The sequence below is a fragment of the Passer domesticus genome, chromosome 4 (genome assembly GCF_036417665.1).
Source record: "Passer domesticus isolate bPasDom1 chromosome 4, bPasDom1.hap1, whole genome shotgun sequence".
In the NCBI taxonomy this organism is placed as follows: domain Eukaryota; kingdom Metazoa; phylum Chordata; class Aves; order Passeriformes; family Passeridae; genus Passer; species Passer domesticus.
Genome location: NC_087477.1, coordinates 42862284 through 42879894, shown reverse-complemented (window position 1 = coordinate 42879894; position 17611 = coordinate 42862284). Strand labels below are relative to the sequence as shown.

Sequence of the window (17611 nt, the reverse complement as noted above, 5' to 3'; positions counted from 1 at the left end):
CCCACTTCTTGCTTGAGATTTTGTAACAGCTCCTGTTGTAGAAGCCAGTAAGAAACTTACATCCCCAGGAACATCTCCAAAGTGCTTGGGAATGAAAACCATTCTGCTGCTATCTGTGCTCACACACAAGAGCTCCAACTGGAATTTAATTTGTTTCATTGACTTTGAGAGCAGTATCCAGCTGGAAAAATGTTTTGGGAAAGAAGTTTCCCTGTGGTACTCGATACACATCCAGAAGCTGCCAGAAAATTGCATTGCCAATTGCATAACACAATTAATTTCAGGCTGCTGTGAACATGGATTAGTTCAGTTGTGTGTGCCAGTGTCGGCACACTCTTGAAATACACTTTACCGTAGGCCTACCTGCATCTAGATTTTTTTCTCCTTCACTTATTTTTATTTTAGTCTCTCCCATTTATGTGCTACTGCAGAGCCTTTCACTCCTCCTGAGCTAGTGCTAGACAAAAGAACCTTGACTGTTGTGTCAAACATGATACATGAGTGGAAGCCAAGTTGAAGGAGTGTTTAAATGTTCACATTATAACAGGTACTGTAACTCAGTGCACTTGGGAAATCCACATAACCTTTTATTGTGGTTAAGTAAACACTTTTAAGGGAATATATACATTCTCTCATCTAGTTTCATGCCCACAGTGTGTTAAAATAAATTTTGAACAGACAGCTACTCTTTGAAAAAATAACAGCTTCATTCACACACTTCAAAGAAGCGATTATATAAGCACTAGATAAATTTGCCACAGACCTTTTAATGAAATTGAATTACATAAGATAGGGAAAGGGTTCATTGTGAGGTATTATAGCAATATACAAGGTATACAAATGTACAGGGTACACCTTAGTACATTTTAGTAAAGCATGGAAATCAAACATGACATTTGTTCATCTCTCCTGAAGCCTGTTGTAACAGTACAGCACACTGAAAGATATCTGCTAAGAGCTGGCTGTGTGTTCTCCAGCAGAACCCTTTTAAAATTAATGTCTGCAGGTCTGAGGGGTTGAGTTCAAATTAATTTCTTTTTTGTGACAAAGTGAGTAACATGCTGTTTATTTTAGCGCATTGCCCTTTTCTCTACAACTAAGCTAGCTGTAGGTATGGAAATTGATGCATTCTTCTGCTGCTGCCAGAAGGCAGGAGGCAATGGAGAAGGACATCACCACACAAGAATCTCTCTCCCGCTGCTCCGTAGGCCTGTTGGAAGAGGTGCCAGTGCCCACTTTCACTTTCAATATCCCATGGTGAAGGGCTGAGCAGCACATGAGATTAGCTCCTTCAAATTCACTGCAACAAGCATATCAGTCTCTGCAGGAACAATCTTCTAGGAGAAAGTATTAGCAGAACTAGCACTTCTCACAGTGTGCTTCAGGCATTTTATCCTCATTCAGGCAGCTCGCTTATTATATGTTTGAAAACATTACAGAAGAAAGAAATACTCCATTCCTGTCCACAGTCCTTGATTAATGGAGGTAGACACATCCACCTTTTAAGTGACTCAGCCTAGAGCTATTAGCTGATCAGAAAGGCTTAAATAATTTCTGGTTTCTCACAGTGAATCTCTCCCCTGGAAGTCTTGTTTCTCTTTTCCCGTGCTCTCTTCTCAACTTTCTCCAAGGAATGCTCTTGCAGTGTGGGAGGCAGGCTCGTGTCCTATCAGTAACTTTATTGGAATTATTACACACTCCTCCCTCTTAAAATTCAGTTTGTTTATTTAGGAGCCTATGTTAACCTGATAGTGATGGAATGAAGCTCCCCAGCTTGGCATTCACTGAGAGTGCAAGCAAAGAAAAGGCTTCAGTGTGTTTAACTGACCTTTCACAACAATAAATCCTTACTTACGGATGCCAGTATATGGATATGCCTGCAAAAGAAATGTTTGAAGGAACAAGGATTGAAATTCCTTCCCAAAGATCTGCTCTTTGGAGAGTACCAGTGAGCATTTATGCTAAAGAAATTCAGCTTCCAAATTTTTTTTTTATGTCTTACATGTTTAAATAGAATTAGGAGGAATTATTACCTTGATAGGCTGAAGTTCTTCTTGATGACCTCTTGAGGCTCTTTACGTAGTAGAGAGGGAAAAAGATATTTCTCTAGAGGGTGATTCAGATCACAAACTTGTTTTAGCTTTATTGTATTTATTTTTATTTATGAATAGATGACATTAAAGTAATTTTTAAGCTATATTAATGCACTGGGGTTCTTTTTCCCCAGTGCATTTTTCTCTTGATTTAGCTTGAAACCAGTTGGTTAAAGGTCATTGGCATTGGTTATTCAGCCTCTGTTTCACTCATCTCAATAGCCATGTTGTCATAGGATTTTCATTTTCTTTTTATCTTTTTTGTTTTTTTACTAGAGAGAGTAGTATCCCTGTGAATTAGACATCACTTCTGTTCCTTAATGGTAGATGTGGAGAAAAAACAATTCAGACAAAACATCTTAGATCATGATCATTATAGTCTGACTTTTCTGAAATAAATTCAATTTACATTGCCTCTCACTTTTTTCCCCCAGTCTTATTCATTTCTTTCCCAATTTTAACTTCTTCTTTCAAGGCTTGTTAGCTCTTGACTGTGCAGCTACGATGAACATAAAGGAGCTTGTCGTCTTTCAGATATTTACATGAACTGGCTGTTCAACTATTTGCATAGTGAAGCTTTAGTATAATACAGTGGAACCAGTTTATAGGGAAACTGGTGCCAAATATTAATATCTTTAACTTGCACTTCAAGTTAGTTTGCTTACAAGGAGGAGCTTTTATTTAAGAGACATCAAGAGAAAATGAAACCTAGTGAAACAACAGAAATTCATATATATGCTGCTATGGAGAGAGAGGAGAAAATGGAACCTAATAACTAATAGTTATATAGATATACACTATTGTGCAGTTATTTATTCTATGCAGAATTTCCTGATGATGAAAACTTCTTGAAGTTCTTAGTCCATATAAGTGACTTCTGCTTAGATATGAATGGTTTCATTCTTATAATTACAATGCCTTAGCAAAGAAGTGATAATTGAAATTGTAACAAGAAGTTTGAATGCTTTATTGCAAATGAATTAAAAATATCCTTGAAATTTTGTAGGATTCTTAATTGCTCTGTGTGTGTTTCTCCAATCCAAAATAACCGTAGGATAGGAACACTGGAGGTCAGAGTATTGGTGTGAAAAAAGTGACTTCCATTAGGGTTGATTTGATAAAACATGTACTGGAACATGGCAGCCAGATCTTGCTTTAGGTGTAACCAACTTTGCCAGAGTTATACAATAATTTGTGAATAGCACTGTGCAGCGATGATTCCATTTGAGTTTCATGGTGTTCATGGAACCCGCAGAACTGCACTTCTGTGCTGAACCTGCACAAAAGTGAACCTTCCCCATGGGTTCTGCACTGCTGAATTCGATCAGCCACAAAGGAGCTTGGATTGCAGATGAGGCAAGCACGGTTTCCTCTGTCTCTTTGCAGTGGTGGACCTGAACCTCCTGAAGGAGGAGGCGCGGCTGTACAGCTGCACCCCTCGCAACTTCTCGGTGTCGCTGAGGGAGGAGCTGAAGAGAACGGACACCATCTTCTGGCCGCTGTGCCTGCTGGTGAAGCGCTGTGGTGGAAACTGTGCCTGCTGTCAGCAGAGCTGCAATGAGTGCCAATGCGTGCCAACAAAAGTCACCAAAAAATACCACGAGGTATGCACTATTTTTACGTCTGCATGTTTGGAAATGCTGAAAGCCAATCAGGGTTTTTGTTTTTAATAAAATGAATGCACTGACATTAATATTTTAATTTTTTATGTATTGCACTTTTAGTAAATATTTTTTTAGCATTTTAATTAGGCATTGCATTGAAAAAGGTAAAATCTTCCTTATTAATATACTTTTCTGTGTAAGAATTAATTTCCAAGGTATTTACTGGTGCAGCTCAGACACATCACAACCATACCTTTCGTTCTTCCTTCTCTAGTAGTAGATATCGACTTTATGAGTAAACAAGTATTTGTTCATTTCCACTGCTATAAATTTATAGTTAAAATTATTTATTATTGAATTTTCTAATTGGATTGACTCTACTGTTTGCTCTTAAATAAAATTAAGTGGAAATCTGAAATTGAAAGACTCTTCTTTGGTAAAGCAACATGATTCAATCGTGTTCAACATGATTTAATCAATTTTGTAAATGGCTTGAGGTAAAAGCAAAAATAGTAATGAGTGGGTGGAATTAATGAAGAAATTCAGTTTTAATATGCTTCCTGTCATCCAGTAGGTTTCCAGTGCAATCTAGCTCACAGTCTAGGTGTGTGATGAAGCACTTGCTGTTTTCTTGATGCTTGGCTTTTTCTCCTTCAGGTTCTTCAGCTGAAGCCAAGGATTGGTGTCCGGGGATTGCATAAATCATTGACAGACGTACCTTTGGAACACCATGAGGAGTGTGACTGTGTGTGCAAAAGGAATACTGAAGGATAAACATGATATAATTGTGCTGTTTTCTTTCAAAGCACATTCAATCAATGGCTGATTCTATTATGGGGCTTGTGCATTATCTCGTTCTGTAATCTCAGTTGTTTGCTTTGGGGATCTTCCGTCTTGAAGATTTACAGTGAGCTCTAAAAAGAGGAGAAGCCAAACTGGGATTATATGTTGTGTGACAGCTCTGTTTGGAGGCCCAGTGAAAGGATGGGAGAAAGGCATCAATCAAGGGATTTAAAATATATGTATTGTTGTTGTCCCCCACAATTTTCTTGGCAATACATGGATTTATAATTTAGGAGTAAAAAATAGATTTAGAAGGCTGACATCATGGAGACTTGATCCTGCTGGCTGTCTCATTTCTACAGCTCGAGTATATCTGGCCTCTGGTTGAAAACACCTGAAATCTTTCTGTGTTCAACTACTCCTACGTATTCTAAATCAAAGCGTTCTCTGTTGTATAAACTTGGGTTAAAACAGACTGTCTTTTTCCGAATTAAATTTAATTTGTCTAATGCTGGTAGGAAGGACTGGATTTTTCCATACGCTCTAGTAAAGCTCCTGCCTTTTAGAAGGAAGACTGGACAATAATGTGAGCTAAGGAAGCAAACATTGAAAAGATCAGTGCCTTTATTCTTACTACTATGGCTGATGATTTTTTTGTGTGTTTGTTATTTTTTATCGTGTACATTTTTATACTCTCCTTTTGACGATATAACTATTTGCTTTTCTAAACTTGTTAAATATATCTATTTTTACCAAAGGTATTTAATATTCTTTTTTTTTATTACAACCTAGATCAACTATTTTTTAGTTTTGTGAGACTTTAAAGCCAGACTTATACAGTTGGAGGAACAGAGATGTGACTACAGTGGGAAAGAAGCATGATCTCTTTGCAGTTTGTTTCTACAAAGTGAAAAGTACAGTTTTTTTACCTGGATCCACAGTAATAGTAGACAGATGTGTGGATGAAGCTCTAAGCTTGCTAGCTCCATGAGACTAAAAATATGAGAGACAGAGGTTACTATAACCAGTTTCAAAAGCTGACTTAAAAATGCCCTCTCTCCATACTGTCCTTTGTTCAGGTAGGAAAGAAATGAGCATAGATGGATGCATTCTGGCTTGTTTAACTCTTTAATTTCTTTAAAGGAGAATGACCTACAGTGTAAGAAAATAAACCAGTGGCTTGCAGCCATCATGATGCATCATGGTCATGGGAAGGCAGCCTTGTCAATGGTGAAGTGTATGGTTTTCCATTGACAGAAACAGCTGCTTAAGTGCTGTTCACTCACAGGAACGTAACACTCTGCAGTGCAGTTTGATGAACTCTATGGTATTGTTCTTCTGTATGTTTTATTCTTTAACCCACACACTCATCCCACCCCATGCAAATTGAAACGGAAACAGTAAAGTATTTTGCTTGTAAAATGCTTTAACATTATGCCTAGTTTATTTTTTTGACTATTGGATTTTCAGATTGTAATGAATCACAAAATAAAGTAATAATGCTAATTTTGGGAGAATAAATGTTTCAGTGTGGTTGCATATTTGAACCTGTCAGTATACAATTTAATGGGAAAAGTTAGGATGGTGATTTTCTCCTGATCATTTTGAAAGTCAGCTCTGAAAACAAAAGTCTTCTGTTGCCAAGACTTCCACTTGCTTTATTAATTCTGCATTATTGTAAATGCACAATGAAAAAAAAAAGAAAGGAATTAATGTGATGCTATTTGTACAAACATTTAAAATGTTCAAAACTGTGTGGATGTGAAGCCATCAGATTGAAATAACATCTTCTGTTATTGTTTCCATAGTGAAAGTGAATTCTAATGAAAATTTGGGTTTTTTGTAAATCAGTATGACTTTCTGATACCAGTTTTGGAAAATGTTCAGGTGGCTTCTAATTTTGTCCCCACCCTCAAACACCTACTCAGTAAGCAAAATTCCTGGTGTAAATGTGACATATAATTTTCCAGTCTGAATATTAACCCTGTATCAGAATACAGAATTATGGTCACACAAGGAACCTGGTTTACTTGAGTTTTGAGTCTTTGACCCAGAAGTGTTTTACAGGGATGTTGGGGATGTTTTGCATTAATGTTATCCCTTTTTTGGTGGGGTTTTTTTTTTTTTATTTAAAGATTTTTTGAACAGGAAGTCAAGATAAAAACAGAAATCATAGCCTCTGGTATCGTAATTCAGCAGAAGAATCAAAAAATGTAATTCCATTACAGAAGATTCTGCTGTAGGAAATGCAGGAGTTCTCATCCTCTCTGTAGACTTGCTAGGAGAAAAAGAGTGATCATGAATTTTGGAGTAGGTATTTGGTGGCAGCAGAGTAATGAGGATTTTCTGGAACCATGTGGGATATGGAGAGTAATGTTTTCCAAATGTCACGAGTAGTTTTTTTCCTGTTGCCCCCCTCTGGCTCACTTTGTTCCTTGCCAGTTCCTTGAACCACTTTCCTCCCCAGTTGCTTGCTGTGGGGCTGTATTTGAGCTCCTTACCCCTTTACTCCTTGTATCACCTTCTCACCATTTCTATTTGCCACCCTCTTGTTGAGCTCTGTGCCTCCCCCTCATCTCCATGCTCAGGCTTTGTCTTCTCGCTGCTTCTGCCAGAACTTCATTTTTCCACCTCTCCTCAGACATTCAGGAGATTTGGCACTTCACCTGCTCCCTAGCTGAAGGAGTCTGGAGAGACTCATTTCTCCTACAGGAAAGGATGTAGGAAAGGCACCAGCTGCAGGGAGCAGTGAGGGGTGCAGTTCTCCTGCTTGGTGCTGCATCCCTAGTCCTGCCAGGCAGAGCAGCTGCTCCTGGCTGTGAGTGACTTCTAAGTAAAAGGTGTGGTAAAAACTGACTGGAGATATTAATAATTAATTACTAACAAGCAGCTAACAGTGCCTTTCATAGCTACAGGTAATGGCAGCTGAATGCCAAGGATATGTAGAAATAGATTGACATAAGTGGTTAGTAAACCTTTTCTAATGTGGTATAGAAGTTACAAGTTTTGATGTTACATCTTGGTGGAGATTTTTTTTAAATGTTGCTATGTATTTTAAGCCATGAATACCTGAATTGCATTAATGTAAGCATCGGTGTTTGACAGTAATGACTGTTTCTAATGAGTCTAAACAGTGGAAACAACCAAGTGGGATAAAGTAGCTCCTGTAAACAGACAAAATCCAAATGGATTTTGTAGGTTTTATCCTATGCCCAATAAATGTCTTCAGTCAGAAGTAATTGTTCCCTCCAGAGGAATAGGTGGGGGAGCTGATGACTGATGTTGAGCCCTGTTTTTATGGATTCTGTAGATACTCACATTCCTGGAACCCTCCTGTCAGCTGTGGCCAGCATGGGAGTCGTGGAGAAGCACCAAGTCTGTACTCACCAAGGGCGTTAACGGCAGATCTCTTGGCTCTTAAAAGACTTTAAGTGTTTTTGCTCTGTGTCTGCCTGGTTGAACAGGCTTACAGCTCCTTTTCAGCAGAAGAGGAGGAAAAAAATGTGGATGGTAGAATAGAGTGTGTGGAGAAAAAAAGACAGAAACACAATTTTTTTATTTATTAGCTAGTGCATCAGCTAATGCAAGCTGTCACCTGATTTCCTTTCTAACAAAGAACTGTGTTGAAACTCTTAAAAATTTGCAATTCAGATGCTAGCTGCTTAAATAGTGTCATTTTGATTACTCAAATTCTGAAAATAAAATTATTAACATTTCCATTTACATTGTAAATGTTGCTATTTGACTTCTGAAGATACAATAACAGTGCTACTGTTCAAGGCTTTCTCACCAAACCTCATGCAGAAGTGCTAAAGAAACATGGTTGCAAGATTCTTATTCAAACCAGATGCTGAAGCTAAGTAGACTAACTTTTCTGACTCTGTTTGTGATATGATATTTAAATTTCTTTCATCAAGATTGCTCTTTTTATCACTTTTTCCATGCAATGCTTTATCAATTTGCCTTTGAAAGTCCTTTCATGCACCTTTTAAACCAAAGAACAGTGGTTTTGTTTATCTGCCAAAATCATATTGTAAAAAAATGGCTGCTTAATTCAGCATAAATTGGACAAACTTTTCAGAGAAGACAGTTTGCCTGTTGCCTCACTGGAATTTTTCCAGACTGTTGTAAGAAAGATAAGTTTACAGCTCAGTCATGGGAGAAAGATGACAGCTTTTTCGCAATTGTGATAGTACATGAGCTGTATTCCTGCTCTGAATCTTGCTCTGTGTCAGCCTTCATTGAGCTGGTCTGTCTTCATCAAGTATAGAGGCAAAGCCTGGCTCTCCCAGCTGAAGCAGCTCTGTTAGGTGCATAAGGTTCATCCATGGGAATACTTCATACACAGGCCTGTTTTCTGAACAAAACATTGCTTTCTCAAAGAGTGTTAAGGAGTTCTGAGTCTGGAATGGCTTTCCATAAAGCTGATCTGGCCAGCTTTTTTGCCTAATGAAGTAAAGACAGAAGTGCCAGTTTGACTCATGCCCTCATTGCTTTCTTCAGATTCTGCTTCAATAAAGACAGATGCAAGCCAGCTTGGGTCTGGTGTCTCTCCTGTTTAGGGTGAGTGATAAACCACATCTCAGCAGACTTGCTTTCCTCTCACTGTGCAGAATCCCAGTAAATTAGCAAGGTTGGGAAGAAAGCTTGTTTATCTGTCTTTGTCCTGCTTCACACATCTGTGGGATGGGTCTTGTCTCAGACATGAGACTGAAACTTATTTGAGAGTGAAGGCCATAATGTTTAGGATTATTTCAAAAACAGCATCACACAGTGATCAGAACAATTAGCAGCTTTGAGGCTCAAAAGGTAGTAAAATGAACTTCACTACCTTTTTGAAAAGGCTTCATTTAGAGACTGAGAGGAAGAAAATGTTTTGAACTGAAAGATTTCAGTCTTTTAGAGGTTTTCCACAATTTTGGAAGAGAGGCTGTTTTTCACCCTCATTAATAGTTTTTTAATTCTGTTTTTTTTTGGTCATAAATTGAGTGATTACCCTCAAAACCAGTAAACACATAAGTCTGTATTTCTTCAGGTTTTAAAAGGCTGGACCCCCTGGTTGTTTTAGCCTTCAGGGTGACATCTCTTTTATTGTGACTAAAATATTTTCAGTGAGGAGAAATCAGTGACCTGGGTACCATGTAGCATCTTTATGCTTGAAGGCAAAGCAGACTTTTGGTATACTTGCAGACAGGAGGTGTCAGGCAGAAACTGGCTTTTTTTTGGTGCCTTGACATAATTGAAAAGTCACAGCAGACTAGCTAAAAGGTGTATGTAATTCAAATTAACAAAATTCCTCCACTGCTCTCCAGAAAGGATATGCTCCCCATGAAAAGCCTCAAAAATAAGTCTGTTTAGCTGTGACTAACGGATACAAACTGAAAAGTAGGAGTTCCCTCTGAACATCAGGAAAGGCCTTCTCACTGCGAGAGTCACACAGCACTGGTAGAGTTTTCACAAAGGGATTTTGGAGTCTCCCTGCTTGTAGATATTCAAATGCGACCTGGACATGTATGTGGCCAGCTGGCTGTAGGTGGCCCAGTTTGAGCAAAGGACTGGAACCACATGATTTCCAGGGGTCCCTTCCAACATCAGCTTTTCTGTGAGTAGCACACATATAATTTCCACAAACATTTAAACTTTGTGTTAACACTGAGATATTCAGCTCATCATAGAACAAAGAATTAATAAACAGAGAGTCAAGTACTTTTCTTATGCTGTAAAGGATATACCTAGGCATCAAATTGCCTTGTAATGTTTATGATCTGATAAATTCTTCAGTTTCTCCCAGAAAAATCTTCTAAGGGTTTATATCTGCTTTGTTAATCATTGCTTTCAAGATAAAAACTGGAGATAAGGATGTGAAATAATAGCACATTATGTGATAGGAAATGGCCTATATCTAGGCCAATATCCTGTATGAAATCACACCTTTATTTTTCAAGTAAGATCAAGTTTCTTGTATAAGCAATAGCCTTTGAACTCTTACCAAATTTCTTACTTAACAGTTTCTCTGTGTTTTGGTTTTGCTTTATGTAGCCCATAAGAACATAGACATTTTCCCCTCATACTTGCTAGCAGTACTTTGCCCTGACAAAAGGTACCTCACAGGAGCAAATAGAGAATGTGAGTTTCCAGTCATTTGGGAAATTACATCAGAGCAATTTTATGGCATGTTGTCCAGGGGAAGCAATGCCAGGAATGGTGCCACACAGGATGATGATAACCATCAACTCACAGATAGGCCACTGTGTAAATACCCACAGGATGAAGGGCTGGGGACCAGGACCCCTGGGAGTCAACAGTAGAAAGGATGCACTTCTTCAAAGTTGAATTGTCCTTGATTTACTTTGAGAAAATATGTGAAGGCAAATGACATCATCCTAGCCTTCCTGGAAGGGGGGGAAAAAATGAAGAGCTAGTTAAACTATCCTAATACTTAAAAATTGGTTTTGCCAGATGGAATGTGAAAAAACAATAGAGCTTTTTAAGCAACGTGCAGTTCCCCTTGCCCATGCTCAAGGTGGCATTTAGATCAGTAAAGACAGCATTCTTTCCAGTGTGAAAGCAGTGAACAAAGTTCTCTATATAAATAATTTATTCTATAAAAGTACCTAAATTAATATATCACTGCTATAGTAACCACAACCAACCATGTAAAAGCACTTTGTGAGGTGGGTTAAAATTGTTGCCTTAGATGTGGTAGCACAGTTCACAAATTTTTAAAGTAACCTTAATGGATTTTAGAATTTGGCTGCCCTTGCAGAATCCTTGGAGGTCACTCCGAGTGATGACTGCAGTGAAAAACTTCTTTGTGACATTTAGAACAGTTTGAAACAGTGAGGTCATGACAGCAATCTTATTTAAATGTAAGAGAAGAGGTCAGGTACAGATTTGTTTTTAAGTTGCAGGAAGATGGCTTGAGACACCATTCCCTGTTGGCAGAAAGGGGACTCTGATTCCTGAGGTAGGACTGGTTTGTCTCTTAAAACTGACATTTTCTTCCTTCTCACAGGAAAATGTAACAAGATTAAAATAGAAATCTTGTAATCTAATATTTTATTTTATTTGCTTTCATATATTCTTTTTGTGCACATCCTTCTGCATTTCAAGCAGTGCATCAAGACTGCCTGAGCCTGTGCATATTCTTCCTGCCTACAAGCTGTGCTAATGGGTCTCAGAAAGTAGAAACAGTCCTTTTTGGATGTTTGAGATCATCAGTGCAGTTAAGCAATAGAATTAGTAAGTGGAGAAGAGCAGCAAGTCCATGCCAAAAAATAAATTTAAAAAAATAAAGCTCAGTATCTCTACGAATGAAAAATGGAAGAGTCAGAGGAACCCTTTACAGACACAGATATAAGGTAAGCACCTCTTGAAAGCCAGTGGGCTGTAGGGTTTTACTTTATTACTGCATTTGAAAATCTCCATTTTGAGCAAAGAAAAATGGCATCAGAAACTAATCTTTGAAAAGAGACTGGGGTGTAGGAGGATTGAAAAAACTAAGCACAAGGCAAGGGATGGTGTTTACAAAGGAAGCTGGTTGTGTTTGGGAGCTGGTGGTGTTCATTGTTTGAGGAGCTCTGAAGGGATAGGGTGTGTATCTCCATTGCAGAAAGGTAAGTTGTGTTTTACACTGCTCTGAGTCTGCCTGGAAGTGTAGGATACCAAAAGCAAGCATGACAGAACACCTTGATTCCAGTAGGTGGGCAGAAGGGATGGGCATCTTAATGGGCACCTTGATTCCATTAGGTCGAAGGGATGTCACTGGTGCCCATGTAAAAGTCTTCTCCAAGGCTACAAAGGCAGGAGCACTCCTGACTGGCTTTGCAAGGGTGTGCCATCAGGAGCAAAAAGCATCTAGACAGAGGGTATGCTGTACTGGGAGAGATCTGCCATGCCTTCCCACCTGGGTACCAAATGTGCTGCCCTGGGTGATGTTTCTTTGGATGTGTTGTGAGGTGTGGCTTCTCCCAGGCTGAAGAAGGAAACTCATCTCCCAAGGTTCTGTCTGGTTGTCATTAATTTGTCAAGTCGTAAGAGACAAAGCTTTTGTCAGAATGTTTTCCTGTCCTTTTCTTCTTCTCTTTGGATGCTTTGCTCTCTTTGCCATTCTGCCATAAGAGTATGTCATTGGTTTGAGCTGCAGTTCCCAGCTGTGAGACAAATGCTCAGCTGTTCCTAATTCATGTTGTGCTTTGCCTATTTTCTGCAAAGCATAGAGGGAAATAGTGCAAGGAGGAGCAGGGATTTGGAGAGATTTTCTGCTGTTTGCTGAAAAGCCATTGAACACTGTAATGGCAAGACCTGAGTTGTGGCTGCACATGGCTGAGGAAGATTTCAAGAGGCAGAGAATTTGATTAAAACATTCAATATGCATAAAAACTTAGGATCAGGCCTATGATTAGATTTACTGTGACTGAGCAACTGGCTAATATTTAGCTCTAAGCAGAAAAAAAAAATGTTTAAATATATTGGCTATCTCCTAATTATTGGGGCATGTAATCTTTGGCTTCAGTCTATTATCATTTAATTTAGCAGATCCTAAACCTTTAGAGCTGGAATGAGCTGCTGCAATTTCTATTTAAGTGACATGAGTACTTTGAGACTCAAGTCTAGAAAATAGAAAATTAATTTACAAAAACTAGCTTGGATACATCTCTTAGAAATTTCCTCCCACTGTGCAATCAAGAATATCTTTACTTTGAAAGCTAAGTCTTCTGTTTGCTGTATGAACTTCCTTGGTGTTCTCTCAGCCTATTGTGCTGGATTTCTTTTTTACTGTAGGTGCAGTGTTTTCAGTAATTGGAGTTATTATGTTTAATTTTCTGCTGTTTAAAACTTTTCTTTTCACAAGATGCTCCAGCAAAATTGTTTACCAGAGGTACATACTGTGAAATATATTTTCCTTTGTTTCCCATGGGTGAAATAAATTGGTTCATGTGGGAAGCATGAGAAAATAACATGATGCCTTCACTCTACAAGAGATCTTTAAAAATATTTTTTGATTTGCAGTGGGATGTTCAGCCTTCTACCTAAAATTAGAAAACTTTTTGATGTATACTTTTTTTTTCCCCCTAACACATTTGGTCCTTTCAGAAGCAACTGAGAGCTTAAAACTATTTTCAAATATGTTATTTGTCAATTTAGTGACTGTCAAGTCAGTTGTATCAGACATCTGACTATGGATTCATTTGCCCAATAGCAAACACAAACAGATCCTCTTTCCTTCTGGGCAGGCACAAATGCACTTTGGGGAGTATCTGATGGAAGGGCTGTGTGTTTTACAGAGCTGCCTGACAAAGGTGCCTCCTCACCTCTGGTGCATGACACCTCTGAAACAAAGTGAAATTTTAGTCCTATTACCCTGCACTCCTTCAGCTGGGGAAAGCTGGGCTGGAGACCTCCCTTCTCCGTTTTTTAAAATGCCTTTGTGGTCTCTTTATACTGACATTTTCCCTAATGTGCAGATATTGAAACCATCATATTTTCTTCATTTTAAGAAGTGGACAGGGGCCCATCAAACAGTCTGCTCTGTTTTCTGTATGGTCTTCTGTCTGCACAGTGCATGGAGCAGGAGGGCCTTTTTGAAGCACGAGTGCATGTAAATACCTAAACACACAGGTTGTGTACAGCAGATCACACCGTACACCTGTGTAGCTCCTTCACAAATGAATGAATGTGCACAAACTTTGGAAGGCTATGAGTTTGAATATTTGTCACAGAGAGATCCTCTTAATGGTAATCTTTTTTTTTTTACTAGCATGAAAAAGGAAAAATTGTCCAAATGAATGCTGTTTTTTGCTTAATGTACTCTCTGCCATGGTTGGAGTTAGATTGTTATGAGCTCCAAGTGATTTTAAAATCAAATTTTCTTTGATGACAGAGACACATTCTAAACTGTGTGCCTATTATCTCTTTTGCGATATTCCATAAACACGCTTAATGAACTGGCAGATTTCAGAGTAATGAATTGCCCATTCAGTTGGCATGGGAAATTTTCTCTTTTTTGCAGACCATGTGGAAACCCTCCCTGAGGATCCCCCTGATGGGGAGACCCCTAAAAAGTTCTGTGCCAGTATTGAGAGACAGACGGGACTTTTGGTTTTTTGGTCTTCTGCTTCTGCTGTTTATCTTTCTCTTATAGGAGAAGCTGTTATAAATGAGCACAACAGGCTATCTGAGCCAATTCAAAGCCAATTTATTATTACAGAAAAGAAAAAGCAAACTGCAGCGCTGGGCGACAGGGGAGTCCCCGCTCCACCAACTGCCGCGCTGAGGGTTGTTCCGTTCCCCTTTTATGCCCCCATCCTTCCTCCTTCCGGTGTCTCTCTCTGCGCATGTCCGCTTTGTTGCCAGGGGGTCTTCTTCTGCCTTCTGGATGAGGGTCCTTGATGGTTAGAAGTGTGTAATATCACAGGGTGAGAAACTTGGAGTTTTGGGGTTTTAGTCTGGAGGCGGATAGAAGACAAGATGGAGGATTTTGGGCATTGTCTGATCTCCTTTTTCTCCATCTACTCCATCTTCTGCAGTGTTGGTGGCAAGGAGTGATTGGTCAGAAAGAACTGCAATGCAGATGTTGTGTGAACAGATAAATAATTAGTTATTGGTAGAAAGGTAGAAATAAAGTATATTCTAAGAGATAATTAGACAAAATAGATCTAAAAAACCTTGAATCTGTGTGTCTTGTGACTTTTGGTGCCTTCTCTCTGTATGTTAAGTATGAGATATAGATGTGTGTTGAACCTCCTATAAGAGAAACAGACCCGTAATCCCAGTGCTATCGATCAATTTTGGAAGCAGGTTCCACAGCCTCAGGTCAAATGCAGTGCTCTCCTGGGGGTCAGTGCCTGTCAACACAGAAAGTCTAAAATTCTCCATATCCAGGGTTCCAACAAGACCAGAACACTTCTTGTATTACAAGAAAACAGAGAAATTGAGACTGTAATTCTGAACAGATTCTGTGCTTTTATAAGTAAAAATTGTATTTCTAGGTTTAGTGTAATAACATCATCTCCTTTTTCTCTGCTTTCAAGCTAGTAACCTTTCAGACTGGAAATCAGCATTGTGCTCTTGGTGCTGCCACTGTTGCCTGGTGAATGGCTGAGCAACTCTCTGTCCCTTCCTTAATTTACCCTGTTGAATGTAGGTAGCAGTACCTTCTTTTTACAAGGCACTTTTAATTCTGAATATGGAATTGCAATGCTAAATGTAACTTCATTTGTTATAAGCTGGTTTGGAATAACACCATGTGGATGAACCCAGGGGAAGACAGAATGAAAGAGAAATGGAGCTGCAGAAGTTTTTGTCTTGTAATTGAATTGCCGCGTACGGGGAGGACAGTGATTTCCCAAGGCAATTATTTCATGAGATGCTGAGATGCTGCATGCAGCATTCATAATTCGGAAACTTCTGCTTTCTCACAGTAACCCAGACGTATTAAAATAGAAGTGTGGTACCTTTTTGTTTTGATTGGATTTTTTTAGCACATCTTCATTAGTGCAACTTTGTTCCCATATCAGCAGAACTAGACTTGCACCCTTTTAAACGTACAATGGATTCCACAGTTTGTGGGTTGGTGTGTGTCTGCCCTGCTTCAGATACACTCTAGCCTGGCAAATTAAATTTAATTAAAGTGTGAATTGCCTTAAAAGCCAGGAATTCAGGAATAGTTGTTTTTTCAGTGGTTTGTCCTCCTTGCAGTTTTTTCTTACCACCTATAGCTTGAAGGATAATATGGAAATCATTTTACTTTCTATGGATTATTTGGACATGTGAGCATAAATGGAGTTGAAATTGATTTTCATCAGGTCAGATGTCTTTCCTTTACCATGTATGTGATAGAGCAGAAATCCGTATGTTCAATATGTCACTAACAATCATTTTAATTTCTGGATGGACTTGTTAATAGTATTTATTCTTGTTTTTGGGAACCATTTTTGATGTAACTGGGAGAATTTTACTCTTCTTAGTCTTCATGATGGACATGGAAAATGCTTCTCTCTAACCTAAAACATCTTACAGTAGTCATATGATTTGCTGAAGGACTTTTTCTTCTTTCTCACTCCTTTGAGATTGAAAGAAATCCAAATTTATACTTCTTTTGACAGATACAAATGTAAAAACTTATCAGCAAGAATATAAAACTTGAGGCTGAGTATCTAAATTATTGTACTTTAAAAAAAGGCCCAAAACTCTGCAGCTTAAATATAACATGTTGTTCCAGATAGGCACTGGATTGTTGAAAATCTCTGTGGTATAGTATTAATGTTTCAAAATTAAAAGTGCTATTTCTTTCTATATATATAAATGTATTTCCTTATTTGTGCATTCATAGGCTAGACTTTGCATTTAGAGTGAAAACATCCCTGGTTGCCTCTGTGTCTGTTTCAGCTCTTACCTTTAATATGAAATTAGCTTTGTCTACTTACAATGCATTATTGTTTTATATTTTTGATTAATTTGCTATGTTGTCATTCCTGTCATGTTGGCAGTTTCATGCAAAAAAAAAAACCATCATATTGACAAAAGAATGAGTGGTAAAGAGTGAAAATTACAGGGAAAAGAAAGTATTCAGTGCTTCATATTTACACTTACACTCCGTGACAACAGGAAATCTGCTTCCTGTCCCCAGTCCAATTACCCCAATTATGAACCAGTGTTGAATGTTTTGAAATTCAGACGCACTGTTTAAAAAATAAACACTTTATTGATAAAACAATAAGGTTATTTTCTCTTTTTAGTCTCTGTTAATTGAGATCTTAGTTCCATTAAAATCAGTGATATCATGGCAATAATTTTATGCTGTGGGAAAATAATAGTTGGATTTACTTATACAGTGGGACATGTGGTATTTATAGAGATACGTTACAAACTCTTAAAAACAAGATTTTATAATGGAAGTGTTGACACAGGCTTCGTTCTGCTGGCATAATAAATTCTATTATAATGTTCATTATAAAAATTTCCAGTCCTTTTATAGACTATGGAGTCTCTGGAAAGCAAATGAAGTCAAGAATTACTAGACTATCACAGAAGATTCCTCAGAGTTATTACTTAAAAGTTGCATATGATTTGAAGTGTTACTTTTTTTTTTTTCCAGGAATATTTTCCTTTTCTCCAGACAGTGGGACT

General features: G+C 38.3%; 1 protein-coding gene and 1 long non-coding RNA gene across 2 annotated transcripts in view; both read left to right on the top strand.

The window, feature by feature from the left end:
• PDGFC (platelet derived growth factor C) overlaps positions 1-6021 on the top strand; it is a 119574-nt gene extending 113553 nt beyond the window's left edge. Inside the window, exons 5-6 of the mRNA XM_064417488.1 lie at positions 3480-3697; positions 4355-6021. Coding sequence (XP_064273558.1) covers positions 3480-3697; positions 4355-4471 — 335 coding nt within the window. The 3' untranslated portion in view covers positions 4472-6021. The remainder of the gene's footprint in view (positions 1-3479; positions 3698-4354) is intronic.
• Positions 6022-8847: 2826 nt separating this feature from the next.
• On the top strand, positions 8848-12059 carry LOC135299978 (uncharacterized). The gene is made up of 3 exons (XR_010361827.1): positions 8848-10082; positions 11392-11447; positions 11597-12059. It is a non-coding gene; the product is annotated as an uncharacterized LOC135299978 (long non-coding RNA).
• Positions 12060-17611: the final 5552 nt, after the last annotated feature.